We start from the raw sequence: 22,208 nt of genomic DNA on the forward strand, positions 1-22,208 counted from the left end.
GTTGTTGTTTCAAGATTTTACAATGCAATAAAACACAAATGTCTGATTTTATTTGTTTTATTTTCATTTCGTTCATTTGCTGTTTTATTTTTCACTGAACCTCTCATACTGCTAAAAAATTCTTCAAATTTTTGGGAAAAACATAACATGTAGTTCCTTGTAAAAACAATTGAGGCCACCTAGTGTTCCAAGAAAGGTATATACTTCAAATCCCAAATTAGTTTAATTGAATTAAATATTTTTCTTGTTAAAGAACATATTTGCAAATGATGTGACTGACAAGGGCTTAATTTCCAAAATATATAAACAACTCATACAACTCAGTAACAACAAAAAACAATGCAATCAAAAAATGGGAAGAAGACCTAGACATTTCTCTAAAGAAGACATACAGATGGTCAACAGGCACATGAAAAGATGCTCAACGTTGTTAATTATAGAGACGCAAATCAAAACTACCCTGAGATATATCACATCACGCTAGTCCAAAGGGCCATCATCAAAAAGTATAATGAATGCTGGAAAGGGTGTGAAGAAAAGGGAAACTTCCTACATTGGTGGTGGGAATGTAATAAATTGGTGCAGCTACTATGGAAAACAGGGTGGCAGTTCCTCTAAAAACTAAAAATAGAGTTGCCATGTGATGAAGCAATCCCATTCCTGGGTAGACAGCCAGTGTGTGTGTTGTTAGTCGGTCGGTTATGTCTGACTCTGCATCCCCATGGACGGTAGCCCACCACGCTCCTCTGTCCATGGGGATTCTCCAGGCAAGAATACTGGAGTGGGTTACCATTTCCTTCTCCAGGAAGATATCCAGATGAAACTATAATTTAAAAAGATATTCATGCACCCAGAATCTGCCTGTAATGTGAGAAATCCAGGTTTGATCCCTGGGTCAGGAAGATCCCCTGGAGAGGGAAATGGCAACCCCCTCCAGTATTCTTGCCTGGAGAATCCCACAGACAGAGGAGCTTGGTGGGCTACAGTCCATGAGGTCGCAAAGAGTCGGACACACCTGAGCAACTGTACTTTCACTCTTCACAGCAGCACTATTCACACTAGCCAAGATATGGAAACAACCTAAATGCCCATCAGCAAGTGAACAGATAAAGAAGATGTGATACACACACAATGGAATGCTACTCAGCCATGAAAAAGAACAAAATAATGCTGTCTGCAACAACATGGACAGACCTAGAGATTATCATACTAAATCAGAAAGAGAAAGACAAATATCGTGATATCACTTATATGTGGAATCTAAAACATGACGCAAATGAACTTATCTACAAACCAGAAACAGACTCACGGACATAGGACAGACTTGTGGGTGCCAAGGCAGGGCAGGTTGGGGAGGGATGGATTGGGAGTCTGGGAGTAGCAGATGCCAACTATTCTCTATACAGAATGGATAAACAAGATCCTACTGTACAGCACACGGAACTATAACCAGCACCCTGAGATAAACCATTATCGAAAAGAATATGAAGTAGAATGAGTGTGTGTATGTATATATACAGACACATACACACACACACACACACAGAGAACTGAATCACTTTGCTATACAGCAGAAACATAACCCTGTAAATCAACTATATTTCAATAAAATAAATGTAAAAAAATTACCTTGTTGATACATCATTTTTAGTGATAATATCAAGCACTACATTTTATCAGTATACATATCAACCAACACCAGTACTCTTTTATTATGTTTAAGAACAAAATATTTACAACGATTATAATTTTACACAAATATTTACTAAACTTGACAGGTACCTCAAACATATATTTGAAAACTTAATATGAATCTATTTTAGGCTCCAATGAAAATTTAGAACGTAAAATTCTTCCATCCAATTCTCTCAAACTCTCTCAAAGACCCAAGGGAACAGTGACTTACCTGATACTTATGACACGAAAACAGCTAACTGGTGTAAAGTTGTAATAAACCTCCAAATTCTCAGTAAGCGTAAAGGTCATCATTAATCCATATACACAGTGACAAAATAAATGCTTTTGAGGTCTCCAGATCAGGGTTTATGGATCTCAACATGACTGACATTTGGATTGGATAATTCTATGTTGTAGGGACATCCGTGCATAGCAGGATGCTCAGCAGCCCCTGGCTTCTCCTTCTAGATGCCACCAGCAGCCAGCCACTCGCCACATGACAAGCAAAAATGTCTCCAGACATGTCCAAATGTGGCCATGGAAGGAGGGACAAAACTGCCACCATTTAAGAACCACTGACCTAGAGGAAAAGACTTTGATGCTGGGAGGGATTGGGGGCAGGAGAAGAAAGGGACGACCGAGGATAAGATGGCTGGATGGCATCACTGACTCGATGGACATGAGTCTGAGTGGACTCCGGGAGTTGGTGATGGACAAGGAGGCCTGGCGTGCTGCGATTCATGGGGTCGCAAAGAGTCGGACATGACTGAGCGACTGAACTGAACTGAACTGAACTAGAGGAAACAAATGGAGCTACAAACTAGACTGAATTGGTGGGGAAAGGCTTCGGAAAGGGCTTCCCTGGTGGCTCACTCAGTGAAGAATCCACCTGCAATGCAGGAGACCTGGGTTCGATCCCTGGGTTGGGAAGATCCCCTGGAGGAGGGCATGGCAACCCACTCCAGTAGTCTGGCCTGGAGAATTCCATGGACCGAGGAGCCTGGCAGGCTGCAGTTCATGGGGTCACAAAGAGGCGGACACAACTGAGCTTTATAAAAGGAAGGATTTTAAAAGCAGACTAAAATTACATTAACTTTAGAGAAAGGTCACACAGAGGAAAGCACGGTCAGAGAGGGTGCACACTGCCAGGTAGTCCCACCTTCCCCCTGCCCTCACACAGGAGTGGGGGCAGCTTCTTCTCAGACCCAACACATCTGTGATGCTGAATCAGAGTACAGTATTGCTGGACTTTACATGTCTTTCAAAATGTCAGGCGACCATGTGTAATTAATTAATTAATTCTTATGTGTAATTACACACTGTGTTGGGAAGTAATCCAATTTTTAAAAATAAATCTGCAAGCCCAACGAAACACAACTGCATCTGGCCTCCAGGGTACCATTCTGTAATTCTCAGCTGGTAGCAAGAGTTAAGAGATGTGATGGAGTGGCTACAAGTCTCAGGATCTGCAAGCAAGGGCCCAACCCCCAGAATTAGTCCTATTTCAGGACTATCTAACCACAGATCTAAATGTCAGAGCAGATGACATTCAGCAGGCCTCTGGGTCAGCATCTGAGGGGAATGTAGAGAGTGTAGAAAATACTGGGGTCTCCACCAGGAGAAGAGGAGAGGCCAACAGCTCTTAGCTGAGAAAAGGCTCAGAGACCTGGCCTTTCCGCTTTTAGAGAAGACTAAAGGACAGTCTTGGAGAAGGCAATGGCACCCCACTCCAGTACTCTTGCCTGGAAAACCCCATGGACGGAGGAGCCTGGTAGGCTGCAGTCCATGGGGTTGTGAAGAGTCGGACATGACTGAGTAACTTCACTTTCACTTTCATGCGTTGGAGAAGGAAATGGCAATCCACTCCAGTGTTCTTGCCTGGAGAATCCCAGGGAAGGGGGAGCCTGGTGGGCTGCCGTCTATGGGGTCGCACAGAGTTGGACACGACTGAAGCGACTTAGCAGCAGCAGCAAAGGACAGTCTTGGGTAGGAACGGCTTAGGTCCAAAAGGCTTCTTATTTACTAAGCAGGGGTCAACATCCAAAGGAAAAATCATTTATCTTAAATCATGCAAGGCGGTGGACCCTCCTTCCCATAACACTGGCAGGATCATGGCCCCACCTCCTTCAAATCTTTATCTACAAGTCCCTTTTACAATGAGTATGAGGTTAATTTCCATATTCGAAATTATAATCCCTGTGAATCATAAGTCTGCCCCTCTTCCCTGCTCTGGTTTTGAAAGGCTCTGGCAAAACCTTTAACAAAAACACTCCCTATTTCCTGAGGCGCATTAAGCGTCAGCAACCCAAAGCTGTACCTCTCCTGCCCAGGCTTGAAGGCAAGAACTTTTCAGCAAGGGAGGGAAAAAAAAAAAGTTTAGCTAACAAAGGAGGGTGATTTGACTGGTCTTCAACCTGTCAAAAATGACTGTGACTCTGGAAATGATTTTCTGAGGTGACTCAGTTTGATTCATTCAACTCTTAAAAGGGAGAGCCAAATCTAGCCAGTAAAAGATTGTAATTCTTTTTAGCAAGCAAATAAAAAGCCCTTGGAGAGGAAGGAAAATACACTGATGAGGGTCTGCCACTAGCCTTAGAACTCTTGGTCAAACAAGTCACTTCTGGCTGCAGTTTCATAAACTGCAACATGGAGGAAGCGGTGACCTGGGTAGCGGAGAAACCCTGACTGTGGCACGGTTAGTTGGCCTCTCCCTCAAGGTCAAAGGCTTACATACAGGGTGCCAGGAGCCACCTTATGCGAAATCATTAAGGTGGGGGAAACTGCACAAAGCAGAGATGCAATGGCTTTCTGCCCTGTGGGTCAGATGTCAGAAGGTATAGCTGTAACCCGAGAAGCACAAAGGACTGCTTCAGAGAACCTCATATACTCATTTAATCCTCTTGGCAACCTCAGGAGATAAACACCATCATAATTGCCCCCACTACACAGAAGCGGAAAGTGAGGCTGACTGACTTGCCCAAAGCCACACAAGGCTGTCCAGCCTCTCCAGGAGTCAGCTGGAGAAGGGACCCTCCCCTGTGCCAGGCCACTCTGATACCCCTTCTTCCAGAGGCTTCTCCATGCAAATAGGGATATAAACCGGGACTACATACCTCTACTCAAAGCCCCTTGTCCAAATTTCAATCTGCCTTATCACCCCTCCTGGTGGGTGAGGACAGATACATTTTCTGGGATGATAAGCCCTAGTAAAGATTTTGGCTGGTGTCATGGCCACATAAATGACTGCCAGTCCAGACTGCCACAGTCCACCTACAACACACCCAACAGCCTGATTGGGTGGCCTAGTGAAGAATCAGTGGAAGGTCCCACTTTCAGGAACTCCTGCTTGCTCTCCTGCACAGGCTCTCAGACGCAAGCCAAGGTTGAGGTTGACAGTCACCATTCCATGGACCTTCCAAAAGGCCCACACTCTGGAACTCATTATAGGTAAATCTTTCCAAGCACAAAAAGGCCTACAGGTACTTTATCTGCAGGACAAAATGAAAAGCTTATCAATTTCACTGTGGTGAACCAACTCTTCTTACAGAAAATAGTTCTTCTAGCCCTGTAGCTAAACATATAATCAAGGTTCCATTTTATCTTTGAACAGTAGCATACATTCTAATTTTAAGGCTCAAGATGATAAACCAGCATTCACAGGTATGGTCTGGATAAATACAAACACTATCTGTTTATTCAACATGTACTAAGTACCAATTTATTGTAACTTAACTGTGTGTCAAGGACTGCTCTAAATGCTCTACAAGTAATGACTCATTTAACAATCCTATGAATTAGGTGACCAATATACGGATGAGGGGGCTTCCCAGGTGGCATCAGTGGCATCTGAAAAGAATCCACCTGCCAATGCAGGAGACATGAGATGCAGGTTCAATCCCTGGGTTGGGAAGAGGTTGCCCTGGAGGAGGGCATGGAAACCCACTCCAGTATTCTTGCCTGGAGAATCCCACGGACAGAGGAGCCTGGTGGGCTACAGTCCATAGGGTCGCAAAGAGTCAGATACAACTGAAGTGACTTAGCAGGCACTCATGTATACAGATGAGGATGCTAAGGCAGTAGGTAAACCAAGTCGCCCAGTGATCCTGGAGGGAGCACTCCGTGACCAGCTCTGTGGATACCTCCCACAGGAATCTGTGTTACCGGCACATCAACAGGGTCTGCTCCACCCATAACTCAGAGCACCTTCTTTAGGTGGCCTGACAAATGGCAAACCATCTGTCTCTTCACAACCGGCTTTTTTAGAAAGAAGGCTTAATCAAGAGACTTAATCAATCCCTCCGGGGAAGTAACAGGCTCAACTGCAAAAGGAAAGGTCAAACAAATTGTACAACACTTCATTAGCCCCCTTTGAAAAGCGAATGGTGGTTCGCTTCTGGTCTAACAGCTGTTATCAGGGTAGTTTTTCTGACACGGTCTATTTTCCACCCTCTGTATCATTTCTTTAGGAGTTCCTCCCTGAAGCCAGGGGGCGCTCTCACCACCAAGGCCAGTGCACTTTCATTCAGCCTCCCCACTCACCTTCAGCTTCTCTGAGGCCGTCACTGCTGACCCCAGGGCAGTCATTAAATAATAATAACTGGCAAGGTCAAAGTTCCACGGCACAGGCTGTGTTTCTGGTGAAGAATCCTCTTCTCTGTAACACTGGCAGGCTCACAGCCCCACCTCCTTCAACCTCTCCCCATAGGTTCCTCTTACACTCTCATGTTCAAAATTACAAACCCCATATCCCAACGCCTCAGAAATCTCCACCCCCTTCCCCGCACTGGTTTTCTCTTTGGCACTTCTCACTACCTCACACCCTGCTTTAACGATTTTTACCACCTTCATCTACCCATTAGGACACAAATTCTACCAGGGTAGGGATGTGGGCTGTCTTGATGACTGTTATACTCTTGTGGCTTTGAAGAGTGCCTGGCTAGTTGGAGGCCCACAGATATTTACTGAATGAATAAATATCCCCAAAGACACCTTGGTCCCTAACCCTCAGATCTCCCCCAGTGTTCAAATCCAGGCTACAACTTTGGAAACTCCCCTAAGGAAGAAATGGAAGTGTTCCTTCCAAAGAGACACAACTGGCAAACAGATCCAGGTTTCCCACAGGCAGAGAAGACATCTGGAATGATGAACTCTGCCCAGTCCAGGCTGCCAGAAAGGGAGAAGAAGTAAAAGTAGACAAAAGTCTAGGATGGCCTTCTCAGCAGAATGGGAGGCATGGCAATGAGAGGAAGACTGGTGTAAAGAAAAAAAAAATTGCTTATGAAATTCCTTTTAGGAAAAGTAATAAGCACTTGATGGTGAGAAACACCATGTACTGGATGAAGACCCTGATTCTAAATCAACCTCTGCCACTAACCAGTCAAGCAACTTTTGGCCAAATCGTATCACTTTTCTTGCCTCAACTGTTTCCTCAGCTGCAGGATAGGATGGGTGTGAACTCTATTTTAGAGAATTTCTCACCATGGTATTCTTGATCTGCCCCATTCTTCCTCCCCCTTCAAAGAAGAAAGCAAAGTGTTATAATTCAAACAATACATCAGGACAGAATCTGCCCAGGGAACTTGATGTTTTGCAAGCTTGTCCTGAGAGACTCAACAGGAATCTGATCTGCAAATCTGGGGAATGAGGAACCCTTCTCCTGGACCCCAGGAACCCTGGCTGCACTTACCTTTCCTCTGAAGAGTGTCCCTGGCCCAGGAAAAGAGGGAAGGTAGGGAAACCCTGCTGGAGAAGGAAATGGCAACCCACTCCAGTACTCTTGCCTGGGAAATCCCATGGACGGAGGTGCCTGGTGGGCCGTGGTCCATGGAGTCGCGAAGAGTCAGACACGACTGAGCGACTTCACTTTCACTTTTCACTTTTATGCACTGAAGAAGGAAATGGCAACCCACTCCAGTGTTCTTGCCTGGAGAATCCCAGGGACAGGGGAGCCTCATGGGCTGCCGTCTATGGGGTGGCACAGTCGGACACGACTGAAGAGACTTAGCAGCAGCAGCAGCAGCAGGGACACCCTACAGCCCCACCAGCTCAAACTCTAAGACCCACCACCTTCCTGTTCAGGACGCCCCCCTGGGCCACAGCCAAGAGTCCGAGGCCTGGCCCAGCCTCAGCACTTGGAGCTGAGGGACTCCACTACTGCATGAACCAAGCAGGCTGTCCCCCCTCTACAGCTTCTCCTTTCTGCTGTGAGCTCTACCTGCTCCTGGATTCAAGCTCTCCATGAAAGTCAAGGTGCTATGGCTGCGTCTGAAAGAGCCATTTTATGAGTACATTAAAGAAAACTCCTCTGTAAGCAGAGTCCTTAGTCTTAGTGCTTGTTTATGAATTGTATTAGTTGGAACTATCTGATTGCTCAACCATGAGGCAGTGTCAAAGGTCAGCTATGTGACTTCTGAGCAGACGAGGGAAAGGAATCCTTCCAGTACCTGGAACAGTCATTTCCAGATCACTGCCATTCTCCTCTTCAACTATGAAACTTGGATTTAAGAGTTAAAGTGAAGTCACTCAGTCATGTCCAACTCTTTGTGATCCCATGGACTGTAGCCTACAAGGTTCCTCCATCCATGGGATTCTCCAGGCAAGAATACTGGAGAGTGTTGCCATTTCCTTCTCCAGGAGATCTTCCCGACCCAGGGTTGAACCTGGGTCTCCCGCATTGCAAGCAGATGATTTTACCGTCTGAGCCACCAGGGAAGCTCAGCATAAGAGTTAAGGGTTTAGATAAGTGGTCAAGATGCTTTAGAAGCACAGGATGAGATTTTAAAAGATTTTTAAAATGTTGAGTCCAGTGGTTTACTGCTAGCAACTACAATTAAATCAGTCTAGTGTAGGTACCAAGCATGGAGTGGATATGTGGAGGTGCTCAGTTGCTCACTTGTGTCCTACTCTTGTGAACCCATTGACGGTAGCCAGCCTGGCTCTTCTGTCCATGGGATTTCCCAGGCAAAAATACTGGAGTGGGTTGCCATTTTCTCCTCCAGGGGATCTTACTGACCCAGGGATTGAACCTTTTCACATACCTGCACGTGCACAAAACTATCTTGGAAAAGATTGGCAATTTCTACTAAAACTGTTCATATATGTGTCCTATCATTCCGCAATTCTACTCTTAGGGATCTAACCAACAGAAATGTATATATCATATGTTCCACCAAAAGACATGTAAAAGAATGCTCATAGCATTATTCAATATTCATAATCAACCAAAACGAGAAACCAAAATGTACGTGAATAAGTAAATAGTGGCATATTCACACAGAATACAAAACAGCGATGAGAGTTAATGAACTACAGCTACACGTAACATGAAATAATTTCAGAAATACAAGGCTGATTGAAAGAAACCAGACACACAGAAGACTTTATACTACTTGATGTCATTTATATAAAGATCAAAAACAAGCAACACTAATCTGCAGTGTTGGAAGTCAGACAGCGATTACCTTTGTTGGAGGGTGGTGATGGGATGGGAGTGAGAGAGGAGTTTCTGGAGTGCCAACAATGTTATTTCTCGCTGAGTGCTACTGAAGTTTAGCAGTGAAAAACTCATTGAGCTATATACCTATGACAGGTGCACTTTTTTGTACGTGTCCATATGTAAATAAAAAGCAATAACAAAACCAAAAAGCTCCCCAATTGATTTTTATGTGCAGTTTATATTGAGAACCACTAAAATAGGTCTCAAGGCAACTATCACTGTCAAAAGATACTGAATCTTGAAACTGTGAAAAAGATAATGAATCAATCTCTTCTGTATATATTAACTAATTACCAATTGTTAACAGCTAACATGTATTGAACGCTTATTCTGTACCAGGAACAATTCTAAATTCTCTTCAGTTAGAAACTCATTCAGTTCTCTTAATAATTCAATGGCCTAGATATTATCTTTATTTTACACTTGAGAAAATTTTGGCACAGAGAGGTTAGCTAACTCACTTAATGCTAAAAAACTAGTAAGGAGTGAAAGGTTTCCAGGTGTTCTGGATAGACAGAAATAAGATGATGCACATATTGGCCCTTATGGAGCTTACAAACATGTTTAATTTGCTCTCTACTCAGACCAAAACATATCCAGTGAGCACCTATTCTCAGTAGCCTGCCAAGAAGCAAATCTAAATCATCTCTTCAGTCTCTTTAAAATGAAGATTTCATCAAGAAAAGGCTCTGATTAAGGCAATGGGTTTGAATATAAGCAACCAAACAAAAAAGATCAAGCACGAGCAATGCAATTTAGGAAATCACCTGCAGAAAAGAGCTCAAATGTTAAGTATTGCGATTTCTAATCTAGAAGTTCTGGGTTCCTCTTCACCACTGTGAGAGATTCACCATCATCTAAATTACATCTCACCTTCTTTGTTCACTTCTACCTTCCAGGAAACAAATCATTATGGCCGAAGGTGGGTTTCACCACCAGTGACTCTATAGAGTCAAAACCTGTACACACAAAATTAGGGCTTCATGGGGCAATTATTGTTGCCAGCTGCAGCTGTTACAAAATAACTGGTAAAGTCCAAGGTCCCAAGAAAAACCTGCAGGTGGATCACAGAAAATATATCCTTTCCTCTTCTACTTTCATCTCTCCCCCTCACTCCACTTCGGTCAACTCTCAAAACAAAAAGCTGCCAGGTGTTACTCCCAGGGAATTAAGGCTGGCAATCATATCCACTAATTAAGCATCCAGATTTCCCCGTGGAGTAGAAATGGCAGAGGTCAAAAGGAGTGTAAAATATTGTCAGGACTCAAGAGCCAAACCAGAAAGTAGCTCTAGGGTCAGGACACAGGAGATAGCTGTTAGAGGAGCATGAAATTGAGGGGGAAAGAAATGTTTATTAGATTTCACTTAGCAAATGATGACTCTGGTGTAGTAGGAAAAAGCTATGATTTTGGATGGAGACCCTCTGACCCTAATCAGCCTGGTAATAAAGTCTTGCTACCTCATTAATATCAGTCTCCTCCCCTCCAAATTACGGCGGAAGGGAAGTAACTGGATTTCTGAGTGGGATGCTGCAGGCAACTCAAACTACTCTTCTGGCAGCTGCACTTCTGGGAGAATAGTTGTCGGGCTGAGGAAGAGAACTTGTCCCAGAAGCACAGAAGCCAGCAGGAACGGCCACCAGGTACCCCATCTACAAACGCAGATCATGTCCGGGGCGCCTTTTTTTGGTTGCAGAGACCCAGTCTTCAGGTGTGAGGGGTTCAAGACAAAATCATCGCTACCCACTCCGCTGGCCTGACTCTTGCGCTACAAGTCTCCCTCCCGCGAAAAAAAAAAAGTCATTGGGAACCTGCACACCCTGCTCACAGTCCTCGCTTGCAAACCCAACACGCCCTAACAACAAGGACAGGTGCTTACGCGGAGACCACCTTCCCGTTCAGGATTTCCGCCGGGGCCATGACCTTTAAAAGTCCGCCGCTCACAATGGACACCAACAAAATAGAGGTTCGACTCTACTGCTGCACGGAACAGCCCAACACACGTGTTTAGCGACCGCCCAGGCCGACACTTCTACTGCGCCTGCGCGCCCGCCTCCACACATAACGGATGAGAATGCGCGTGCGCAGTCCAGACGGACGGAGGCCCCTTAGGCAAGCTTAGAGCTGAGGAGTAGAGGGTCTGAAGTGCCGCGGGAATATGAGGGACGTCTGTGTAGACTGGCTGGAGGACATGATTGGCTGCTGGAAGGATTTTTTTTTTCCCAGAATGCGCCATCGTGTGGGCGGGGATCCAGCTGAACTGGGAATCAGCCTAGAATCCAGACCTTAGGGGGCGGAGTCCAGGCACAGGCTAGCGGGAGACCAGTTTGGCGGGCGCGGGAGAGCGGCGCCGGCTGAGGGCGTGGAATCTCTGCTGGAGGATTCTTACCGGGTCCCAGCGTAGGGCGCTTGGAGGCGCCGGGCTGGCTTGCAGCGGGTAGACGTGCGGAGTGTGGGGCGGCGTCCGGCGTTCTCGCACCCCCTCCCTCATTCCCCCCCCCCCCACCCCGGCGTGGTCAGACTGGGGTCGCAGTCCCCACCCTTATACTGAACCGGAGGGTCTGGGTGGCGCCCCTGACTGCTTTTCAAGTCTCAGGCGAATCGGATGCTTGGCCAAGGTTGAAGCCCAGCCCGCTGTTTCAGACCCGCGTAGCTGGAGCGCCGTGTTGGCTCCCTCAGGGTCCGGGTAACCCCAGGACAGCCGTTGCAGGGAGGGTGGTCAGCTTTGCAAGTCTAGGTTTTATCAAATGCCCCCACACAGATCTGGGGTTGGAGAAAGGACATGGGCCTTGCAAAACTGGATAGCCTTGTGACCTCAAGGACGGACACTCCCTCTTGGAAGGCAACTGGGATGTTTATAACAGATGCTAAAGTCCGCAAGTGCTTAAGTCCGTTATAAAAAAAACAGCGTAGTATTTACGTATAACGTAAGCACATACTCCTGTGTAAATTACATCATCTGTAGATTACTGATACCGTGTAAATGCTATATAAATAGGTGCTGGTATGCTGCAAATTCAAATTTTGCCTTTGGGAACTTAATGGAACTTGTAAAATTTTTGACCAGGCTTGGCTGACTGAGCAAGTGGAACCCAAAGATACCAGAGGGCCAACTATATAATAACCTAAAAAATATAAGGACCTCTGAAGGCGTACTGTTACGTTATGTTCCATGTGAACAACAGAGATTAAGAGAAAAATATGTTGCCCGTAAATTACGGGTAGTGAAAGTTTGTTTTTATAATGCCAAATAAATATTGACTGCAACTGTCTGGTTTGCTGAGAAAGATGACATAAACCCCGAATTGCAGATTGAGAAATAGACTTTGAAGGATAACTTTTTCAAAACTGCATAGCTGTTGCTGGAATAGGGACCAAACCTGATTGTTTCAAATATGTTGCTTTTGCCACTCTAACAGCCTGGTTTTCAGCTATGATGTATCTGTGTGACCTGTACAATTCATTCACTGAGCAAATAGTTATTGAGTGGCTACTGTGTCAACAACAAAGAGACACTGCTCTAGGTGCTAGGGGTACCACGGTGAACCAATTAATCCCCCCACCCCCACTTCCCAGCTAATATTTTGGGAGTCAATGATCAATTAAAGAAATCTGTACTCTAATTTTAGATATTGAGACATACCATGTTTTACGAATAGGCAAGCTAAGAGGATAGGGAATGGTGGTGGGAGGCAGGAGAGTGCTGTCTTAGAAATGTGCTAAGAGGAAATTCCCTCTGGGGAATCTGAGGTGCAGAAACCTGAATGAAGAGAGGACGTTAAAGTATAAGAGAAAAAAGCAAGGATTTGGTTTGAGCAACTGAAAAAATGAAGTTCCATTACTGAGCTGAAATAAGTTTTTAGATGCATCTTAAATGTCTGATATTTATATAAATGAGATCTGCAATATTTAAATCCATGAAATTGGAAGTGTGCCCAAGACAAGAACGAGTGTAGGTAGAGAGATGACTGAAGACTGATACCTAGGACACTTCAGTGTTTAGAATTCAAGGAGATATGAGGAGAAACCAGGAAGGAATACTGAAAAGAGTCCAGCATGTTATGAGGAAAACTTTGAGAGCATTCAGCCTTAGAAGATAAAGTGTTTCACAGGAAAAGAGGTAACTAATTCTTCCAAATATATTGCAGATTGGTCAAATAAGATAAAGACTGAGAATGGATCATTTCACAGAGAATAAAAAGATAACATATTTTTATTCAAATGCTGTTAATGGCAGTTGCTTGAAAAAAGGTGGATCCTTTCTGCAGAAGTTCCATTTTTACAGAAATACTGAGGGTTATTTGAGAATATCTATCAAAACTTTAATGTGGGCCTTCTTTGATCTTGTAAGTCCACTTCTAGAAATTTATCCTAGAGTAATAAGTACATGTATACACAAAGATGTATATATAACAGTGTTCCTCACAGCATCAGTTTAAATAGTAAAAAGCATATCTCCATCAGAATGGATGAAGTTGTTAAACAATGGATATACAGCTATAGATGCTGTGTAAGATAGATTTCACAAATTATTAAATCATCAAGGCAGGTTATCCAGTAAAATGTGTAATATGATTTCTATTAATATATTCAAAGCAGACTGTCTCTGATTACATTATCAAAAATGACCCCTCACTTAGCTACTTGTTACTTTATCAAGATAGCCTATTTTATTCACAGCACTTATCACTATCTAAAATGATTTCATTTATTTTTATAGCTGTTTGCTATCTTTTCTTTTTCCACCAGAATTTTAGCTTTATTAGAAATTTCGTGTCTTGTTCATGATTATGTTTCTGCTGCTTCGGGATGTAATTTTTAAAATCTAGTTTTGGAGGAAAAAAGGATATTTCTAATTTTCCTGGTTTAGTTATTAACTCTTACTCTCTAACTTATTAATACTACTTATTTTACCCCTACCTCATTTTTATTCACACTAGGATTACCTGTGTAGATTTTTAAAAATATTTATGCTTAGACTGCACTGTAGACCAATTAAGTCAGAACTTGGGGTAGTGTCAGAGTACCAGTATTTTTTGAAGTTGTCTTTGAGATTTTAATGGGTGGACAGGGCTGAGAGCCACTAGATTAGGTGATATTTGAAGTATAATTGTAGTGATTCTAATATCAAAAATACATAATAGGGACATGCTTTCTTCGAATACCAGTTTTTCAAACAAATCATATTTTGCTTTTACTACATTCCATAGTAGATGGAATCATAATTTTTCTCCTCCTTTCAAAGTACTTCTTTCTTTATTAGGTGTAGGTGTTGACCTATTCCAAGAATTTCACAAAAGACAGACCCAAAATATAAATTTCACCTTTGCTGGAATGTTTACTTTTTGTGGGATCACTTTCCTAAGAGTTTGTTAAGTTCTCTCATGCTTGATGAAGCCACTTGATGTTTTTCACTTCATTAATTAGGAAAATAAAGACTAACAGGCCTTACTTTATCACTTTAGGAAGTCCCTTTGCTATTCCCTTGACCTCTGTGATGTGTTGACCTAGCAACAGCTCCTTTGATGTACAAACATTCTTTTGGCAAATAGTACAGGGCAGCCCCTCATATTGAACAATTCAGATTTCTTCTGGGAACTGAACTTGGAATTGGAATTTTCTCTTGTGCCTGATATGGTAAACATTTATGGTTTTTACTTTCTACTAAATGAAGCATAGCATACTGTATTTTTCTAATGTGAATATTGATAGATCTTATGAATGTTGTTAAAGAATTCAGTAGTTATGTACAGACCTAAAATCATAGAATAATTGTGTCATATGGCTGTATTTTATTTTTCACTTCAGACTTCCATTATATTTTTATTATATTTTTGGAAGAACAGTATTATCACTTATATGAGTTAACTTTGTATTTAAGAGTGGTGTTTTGTCTTTTTTTTTTTTTCCTGTTGGGTTATTTAGTTGTTCAAACTGTATTTTGGGGGCCTAGTATGTTCAAGCTGGTTTTAGAAAAGGCAGAGGAACCAGAGATCAAATTGCCAACATCCCCTGGATTATGGAAAAAGCAAGAGAGTTTCAGAAAAACATCTATTTCGGCTTTATTGACTATGCCAAAGCCTTTGACTATGTGGATCGCAATAAACTGTGGAAAATTCTGGAAGAGATGGGAATACCAGACTACGTGACCTGCCTCTTAACAAATCTATATGCAGGTCAGGAAGCAACAGTTAGAACTGGACATGGAACAACAGACTGGTTCCAAATAGGAAAAGGAGTACGTCAAGGCTGTATATTGTCACCCTGCTTATTTAATTTATATGCAGAGTACATCATGAGAAACGCTGGGCTGGAAGAAGCACAAGCTGGAATCAAGATTGCTGGGAGAAATATCAATAACCTCAGATATGCAGATGACACCACCCTTATGGCAGAAAGTGAAGAGGAGCTAAAAAGCCTCTTGATGAAAGTGAAAGAGGAGAGTGAAAAAGTTGGCTTACAGCTCAACATTCAGAAAACGAAGATCATGGCATCCGGTCCTATCAGTTCATGGGAAATAGATGGGGAAACAGTGGAAACAGTGTCAGACTTTATTTTTTTGGGCTCCAAAATCACTGTAGATGGTGATTACAGTCATGAAATTAAAAGATGCTTACTCCTTGAAAGGAGGGTTATGACCAACCTAGATAGCATATTAAAAGGCAGAGACATTACTTTGTCAACAAAGGTCCGTCTAGTCAAGGCTATGGTTTTTCCAGTAGTCGTGTATGGATGTGAGAGTTGGACTGTGAAGAAAGCTGAGCGCCGAAGAATTGATGCTTTTGAACTGTGGTGTTGCAGAAGACTCTTGAGAGTCCCTTGGACTGCAAGAAGATCCAACCAGTCCATTCTGAAGGAGATCAGTCCTGGGTGTTCATTGGTAGGACTGATGCTGAAGCTGAAACTCCAATACTTTGGCCACCTCATGCAAAGAGTTGACTCATTGGAAAAGACTCTGATGCTGGGAGAGATTGAGGGCAGGAGGAGAAGGGGACGACAGAGGATGAGATGGCTGGATGGCATCACTGACTCGATGGACATGAGTTTGAGTGAACTCCGGGAGTTGGTGATGGACAGGGAGGCCTGGCGTGCTGCGATTCATGGGGTCGCAAAGAGTCGGACACGACTGAGTGACTGAACTGAGCTGAACTGAGTATGGAATGATAGAGATAAACCAGAAATAGATTCTGCTCTTAATGTACCTTTAATATAGTAGGAGAGCTCAGATTTTTACTCATACGATACTGAATGAGATAACAGAGGAAATGCATAGATCATATACTCTTAAGAATTAGGAAGAGAGAGAGATTATTCTCACCTTGCATAAATCAAGGAAGGAGATGGTACTTGAGATACTGTAAGATCAGTTCATGCTTCTGTGAATATATTTTGGCCCACACAGTAGCTTGTTTCTTAGAAGCAATATAAATGAAACTCGTAAGTTGTTTTTAAAAGAGCATAAGATTCATAAAATGGTAAAGAAATTTCAAAAATAGCAGAGGATGGAATTCTTAAGAAGACCTTTGTCTCTAGTATGATCCTTGTTCCAGGACTGAGGAGCAGTTTATTCTTCCTTTTCAGTTCACCAAAACTTAAGTCAGTTCAGTTCAGTTCAGTCGCTCAGACGTGTCCGATTCTTTGCGACACCGTGGACTACAGCAAGCCAGGCCTCCCTATCCATCGCCAACTCCCAGAGTTTACTCAAACTCACATCCATTGAGTTGGTGATGCCATCCAGCCATCTCATCCTCTGTCGTCCCCTTCTCCTCCCACCTTCAATCTTTCCCAGCATCAGGGTCTTTTCAAATGAGTCAGTTCTTTGCATCAAGTGACCAAAGGATGGGAGTTTCAGCTTCAACATCAGTCCTTCCAAAGAATATTCAGGACTCAGTTCGTTTAGGATGGACTGGTTGGATCTTCTTGCAGTCCAAAGGACTCTCAAGAGTCTTCTCCAATGCCACAGTTCAAAAGCATCAATTCTTCGGCGCTCAGCTTTCCTTATAGTCCAACTCTCACATCCATATATGACTACTGGAAAAACCATAGCTTTGACTAGATGGACCTTTGTTAGCAAAGGAATGTCTTTGCTTTTTAATATGCTATCAAGGTTGGTCATAACTTTCCTTCCAAGGAGCAAGCATCTTTTAATTTCATGGCTGCAGTCACCATCTGCAGTGATTTTGGAGCCCCCAAAAATAAAGCCTGATACTGTTTCCCCATCTATTTGCCATGAAGTGATGAGCCAGATGCCATGATTTTAGTTTTCTGAATGTTGAGCTTTAAGGCAACTTTTTCACTCTCTTCTTTCACTTTCTTCAAGAGGCTCTTTAGTTCTTCTTCGCTTTCTGCCAAAAGGTTGGTGTCGTCTGCATATCTGAGGTTATTGATATTTCTCCCGGCAATTTTGATTCCAGCTTGTGCTTCTTCCAGCCCAGTGTTTCTCATGATGTACTGTGCATAGAAGTTAAATAAGCAGGGTGACAATATACAGCCTTGACGTACTCCTTTTCCTATTTGGAACCAGTCTGTTTTTCCATGTCCAGTTCTAACTGTTGCTTCCTGACCTGCATACAGATTCAAGAGGCAGGTCAGGTGGTCTGGTATTCCCATAGAAGAATTTTCGAGAGTTTGTTGTGGTCCACACAGTCAAAGGCTTTGACATATTCAATAAAGCAGAAGTAAATGTTTTTCTGGGACTCTCTTGCTTTTTCAATGATCCAATGGATGTTGGCAATTTGATCTCTGGTTCCTCTGTCTTTTCTAAATCCATCTTGAACATCTGGAAGTTCATGGTTCATATACTGTTGAAGCCTGGCTTGGAGAATTTTGAGCATTACTTTGCTAGCATGTGAGAAGAGTGCAATTGTGCGATAGTTTGAGCATTCTTTGGCATTGCCTTTCTTGGGGACTGGAATGAAAGCTGACTTTTTCCAGTCCTGTGGCCACTGCTGAGTTTTCCAAATTTGCTGGCATATTGAGTGCAGCACTTTCACAGCATTGTCTTTTAGAATTTGAAATAGTTCAACTCGAACTCCAGCACCTCCATTAGTTTTGTTCGTAGTGATGCTTCCTAAGGCCCACTTGACTTCACATTCCAGGATGTCTGGCTCTAGGTTGATGATCACACCATCATGATTATCTGGGTCTTGAAGGTCTTTTTTGTATAGTTCTGTGTATTCTCGCCACCTCTTCTTAATATCTTCTGCTTCTATTAGGTCTATACCATATCTGTCCTTTATTGTGCCCATCTTTTCATGAAGTGTTACCTTGGTATCTCTAATTTCCTTGAAGAAATCTCTAGACTTTCTAATTCTATTGTTTGCCTCCATTTCTATGCACTGATCACTGAGGAAGGCATTCTTTAAGTCTATTCTTTGGTTCTTAGAAAAGGAATTGATACAGTAACGATTTTAAATATCAAATAATTAAAATAAGGCAGAGACTAAAGTTTCATTAGAGATATTTGTTCTTTAATTATTGTCTTCAGTATTAATAAATCTAGAATAAAGTAATAGAGGCATTTCAAAATAGATTTCCAGGGTTAGTAAAGAAAACCAGGGCTTCATACTTTCAGCTCAATATTCTTCAGCTCACACCCTCCTGATATTTTTTGTTCTGTAACTGTTCCATTTTCTGGGAGATACCACCAGCAAAGGAAACTCATACCTTATTTGCATGCAGCCCTTTCGGTGCACAGCTTCTAAATACCGGATTTCCCCCACTAGAGTTCATTCTCTGATCTTAAAAAAGAAATCTCCATCTTATTGCTTAATAAAATATATGGATAATAATTTGGAGGGTGTCTTTCTTCTATTTCTCTTATTGAAAAGAAAGATAATATGTGAATTGAACCGGGTAGGGAAAATGGATTTAAGGCAGTATTGAGTTCTTAGGAAATTGAATTTATAAAATTCATAATGTGAGGTTACATTTTATGTTCCTCTGGGACAGAAAGAACACTATGAGCTATCACATGTTACATTAACTCATTTTGGATACTAGCTTTTGACTGAATCTTGAAGGATATAGTTATATTTCCTATAGATTCAGAAATTGAAGGAAATTTGCAAGTCATGTATCTAAAGATATGATTCACAAGTAGCATTTAAGTATGATATTATAAGTGCAAATGTGTATATCAGCAGGCTATTTTCAACCAGGTATAATTTAAGCACTGTTTTGATACTGCGTTTAGAAATTAGATCTGTCTTATCTCCAAGCTACAGGTTCAGCGGGCAGCTTCTTCTGAGGTCTGGCTAAACTGTAAGGATCTGACGTGGAACCTTCGCAGAGACATTGTTGAGGACGCTGGCCAGTCCTCAGCATCTTTTCCTGACCACTCTATGAAAACTCTTCTTGGAAGCACCTTGGTTCACCATTAGTAGATCTGGTTCATGCTTTTATCTCCAGCATGTCAAGCCCTGTCCAGTTTTTAAACCACTCAAATCCAGGGAAGCTGGCTACTGCCCAAAGCAAAGGGCCCCGCAAGGCTAAGCCATTGGAAGTCAAACATATATCAGCTTACACATCTCAGAAAAATAGCTCAGGGGTGAGTTGTACTCTGGCATTTATTTAATTTTTTCCGTTCTCAGGAGGAAGAGGTAAAACAGCCTCTTGCACAAGTGAGAGCTAGCAGAAAGGAAATTCAGTTCTGTTTGCCCCCTTGCCTGTGGAGCACCCTTCGAATGCATGACTCAAGACATGAGTCAAAGATTTCATTTCCACTTCCTGACTTAACTGTAGAACAAGGAGCAATGAAATTTCTGAATCTAATGGAACCTCAAAGTGAATTTTACTTATTTTTTCCTTTTTGGTGATTCTGATATTTCACCAAGGCCAACAATCCCAAAACAATATAAAAAATAGACTATAAAGGGCCTCTGAGTTAATTTTATCCAAGCCTATCATTTTGCAGATTAGCAAACTGAACACTGGAAAGAGGCCACAGTCACTTAAGGGCAGAACTGCGTAGTCTGACTCTCATCACCTTTCTGTTGTCCCATATTACCCCCTTGATATACAGCCTTGTTTTATTAGGGCTGGAACTGATGAGACTGTTTCTGGAAATTAAATACGCTGTTGGGTCAGATGATATTTTTAAAACCATTAGACAGATCCATTTATTCTTTAGCTTGTAACTCCTAGGAGATGAAGTCTGAGCTGTGGGGTAAGGATTGGGGCTTAGGGGACTGGTTTATTTCCATCCCCTATTGTCTTTAAATGAGAATAATTAACCTAGTTTCTTCCCTAGGAAAGGAAATGTATTACATTAAAAGTAAATAAGTCAACAGATGAATGGATAAAGAAAATGTGATACATGTATTCTTTAGAAGAATATTCTTCAGCCTTTAAAAAAAAAAGGAAATCCTGCCATCTTCAACAACATAGATGAACCTGCAGGACATTATACTTAGTGAAATAAGCTGAACAAAGACTGATACTACATGATCTCACTTATGTAAAATCTAAAACTTACAGAAACAGAGAGTGGAATAGTGATTTCCTGAGGTGGTGGGAAGATGGAAATGAAGAGATGTTGGTCAAAGGGTACATTAGTTATGCAAGATAAATAAGTTCTGGAGATCTAATGTTCAGCAATGTGACTATAGTTAACAATACTGTATTGTATACTTGAAACTGCTAAGAGTTTAGATCTTAAATGTTCTCATGACAAAAAAAAAGAAAATGGTAACTGTGTGAGGTGATGGATATGTTAATTAGCTTGATTGTAAAGATTATTTCACAATGTATACAAATTTCAAAACGTCATATATTTTATATATAATTTTAATTTTCAACTATACCTCTATGAAGAAGGGGAAAAGAATTAACTGATACAATGAAGAAGGACATTGTTCCACAACCTCTAACTCCTTTCAAGTGCATAAATGCTCATAAATCCCTCTAGAAATATAAAAAATTGTTTTACCATTTTCACAAATTTTAACACCATAAAATATATATTTAAATATTGGTACATTATGAAATTTATAATAATAAAATTGTCTTATTATCAACATGTCCTCATTTAACTATGAACTTTATTTTAAATCAATTATAAAACAAAATGCTTGAGTTTGCAACAAGTAAGTTTAAAAATAGCATGTTTTCAAAAAAAAAATAGTATGTTTTCTTTGGGACTGTGTGTCTGTGTTAGTTGCTCAGTTGTGTATAACTCTTTGCAGTCCCATGGACTGTAGCCTGCCACGCTCTTCTGTCCATGGGATTCTCCTAGCAAGGATACTGGAGTAGCATGCCATTTCCTACTCCAAGGGGATCTCCCAATCCAGGGATCAAACCCATCTCTTATATCTCTTTCATTGACAGGTGGAGGGAGATTCTTTATCACTAGTGCCACCTGGGAGTGAAGTGAAGTGAAGTCGCTCAGTTGTGTCCGACTGTTTGCGACCCCAGGGACTATACAGTCCATGGAGTTTTCCAGGCCAGAATACTGGAGTGTGTAGCCTTTTCCTTCTCCAGGGGATTTTCCCAACCCAGGGATCGAACTCAGGTCTCCCGCATTGCAGGCAGGTTCTTTACCAGCTGAGTTGCGTAGGAAACCAGTGCCACCTGGGAAGCCCTACGGAAAAGTATAGAGGCTAATACATTTCCCTCCAAATTTGCTTTAGTTGTTCTTTTAAGAAAATAAAACTTCACTTTTAAAATTGAAGACCATTTTGTAACCTCTCATCCTCCAGTCTTGGGTTGCATGCATGCGTGCATGCTGAGTCACTTCAGTTGTGTCCAGCTCTTTGCCACCCTATGGACTGTAGCATGCCAGGCTCCTCTGTCCATGGGATTCTCCAGGCAAGAATACTGGAGTGGGTTGCCATGCCCTTCTCCAAAGGATCTTCCCAACTCAGGGTGTGAACCTGCATCTCTTATGTCTTGTGCATTGGCAAGCGCGTTCTACACTAGCGCCACCTGGGAAGACCCTCTTGGGGTGGGTAATATAAACAAACAGTAGAATCAGACATCAGGCAGTAAGAATCTTTGCCACTCTTAGCTCTAGGGCAGGTCCTGGGGCCTCTGCTGCT

The 22,208-nt window shown here is 42.2% G+C and overlaps 2 protein-coding genes across 3 annotated transcripts in view; one reads left to right on the plus strand and one right to left on the minus strand.

The window, feature by feature from the left end:
• MTHFD1 (methylenetetrahydrofolate dehydrogenase, cyclohydrolase and formyltetrahydrofolate synthetase 1) overlaps positions 1-11,168 on the minus strand; it is a 61,084-nt gene extending 49,916 nt beyond the window's left edge. For both annotated transcript variants that reach the window (XM_068965511.1, XM_068965513.1), the window contains exon 1: positions 11,051-11,168. In XM_068965511.1, coding sequence (XP_068821612.1) covers positions 11,051-11,091 — 41 coding nt within the window. In that variant the 5' untranslated portion in view covers positions 11,092-11,168. The remainder of the gene's footprint in view (positions 1-11,050) is intronic.
• Positions 11,169-19,582: 8,414 nt separating this feature from the next.
• Positions 19,583-22,208, plus strand: part of LOC138096073 (coiled-coil domain-containing protein 170-like) — a 30,491-nt gene continuing 27,865 nt past the window's right edge. Inside the window, exon 1 of the mRNA XM_068992168.1 lies at positions 19,583-19,720. Coding sequence (XP_068848269.1) covers positions 19,583-19,720 — 138 coding nt within the window. The remainder of the gene's footprint in view (positions 19,721-22,208) is intronic.

This window comes from Capricornis sumatraensis, chromosome 2 (assembly GCF_032405125.1).
Source record: "Capricornis sumatraensis isolate serow.1 chromosome 2, serow.2, whole genome shotgun sequence".
Lineage (NCBI taxonomy): Eukaryota > Metazoa > Chordata > Mammalia > Artiodactyla > Bovidae > Capricornis > Capricornis sumatraensis.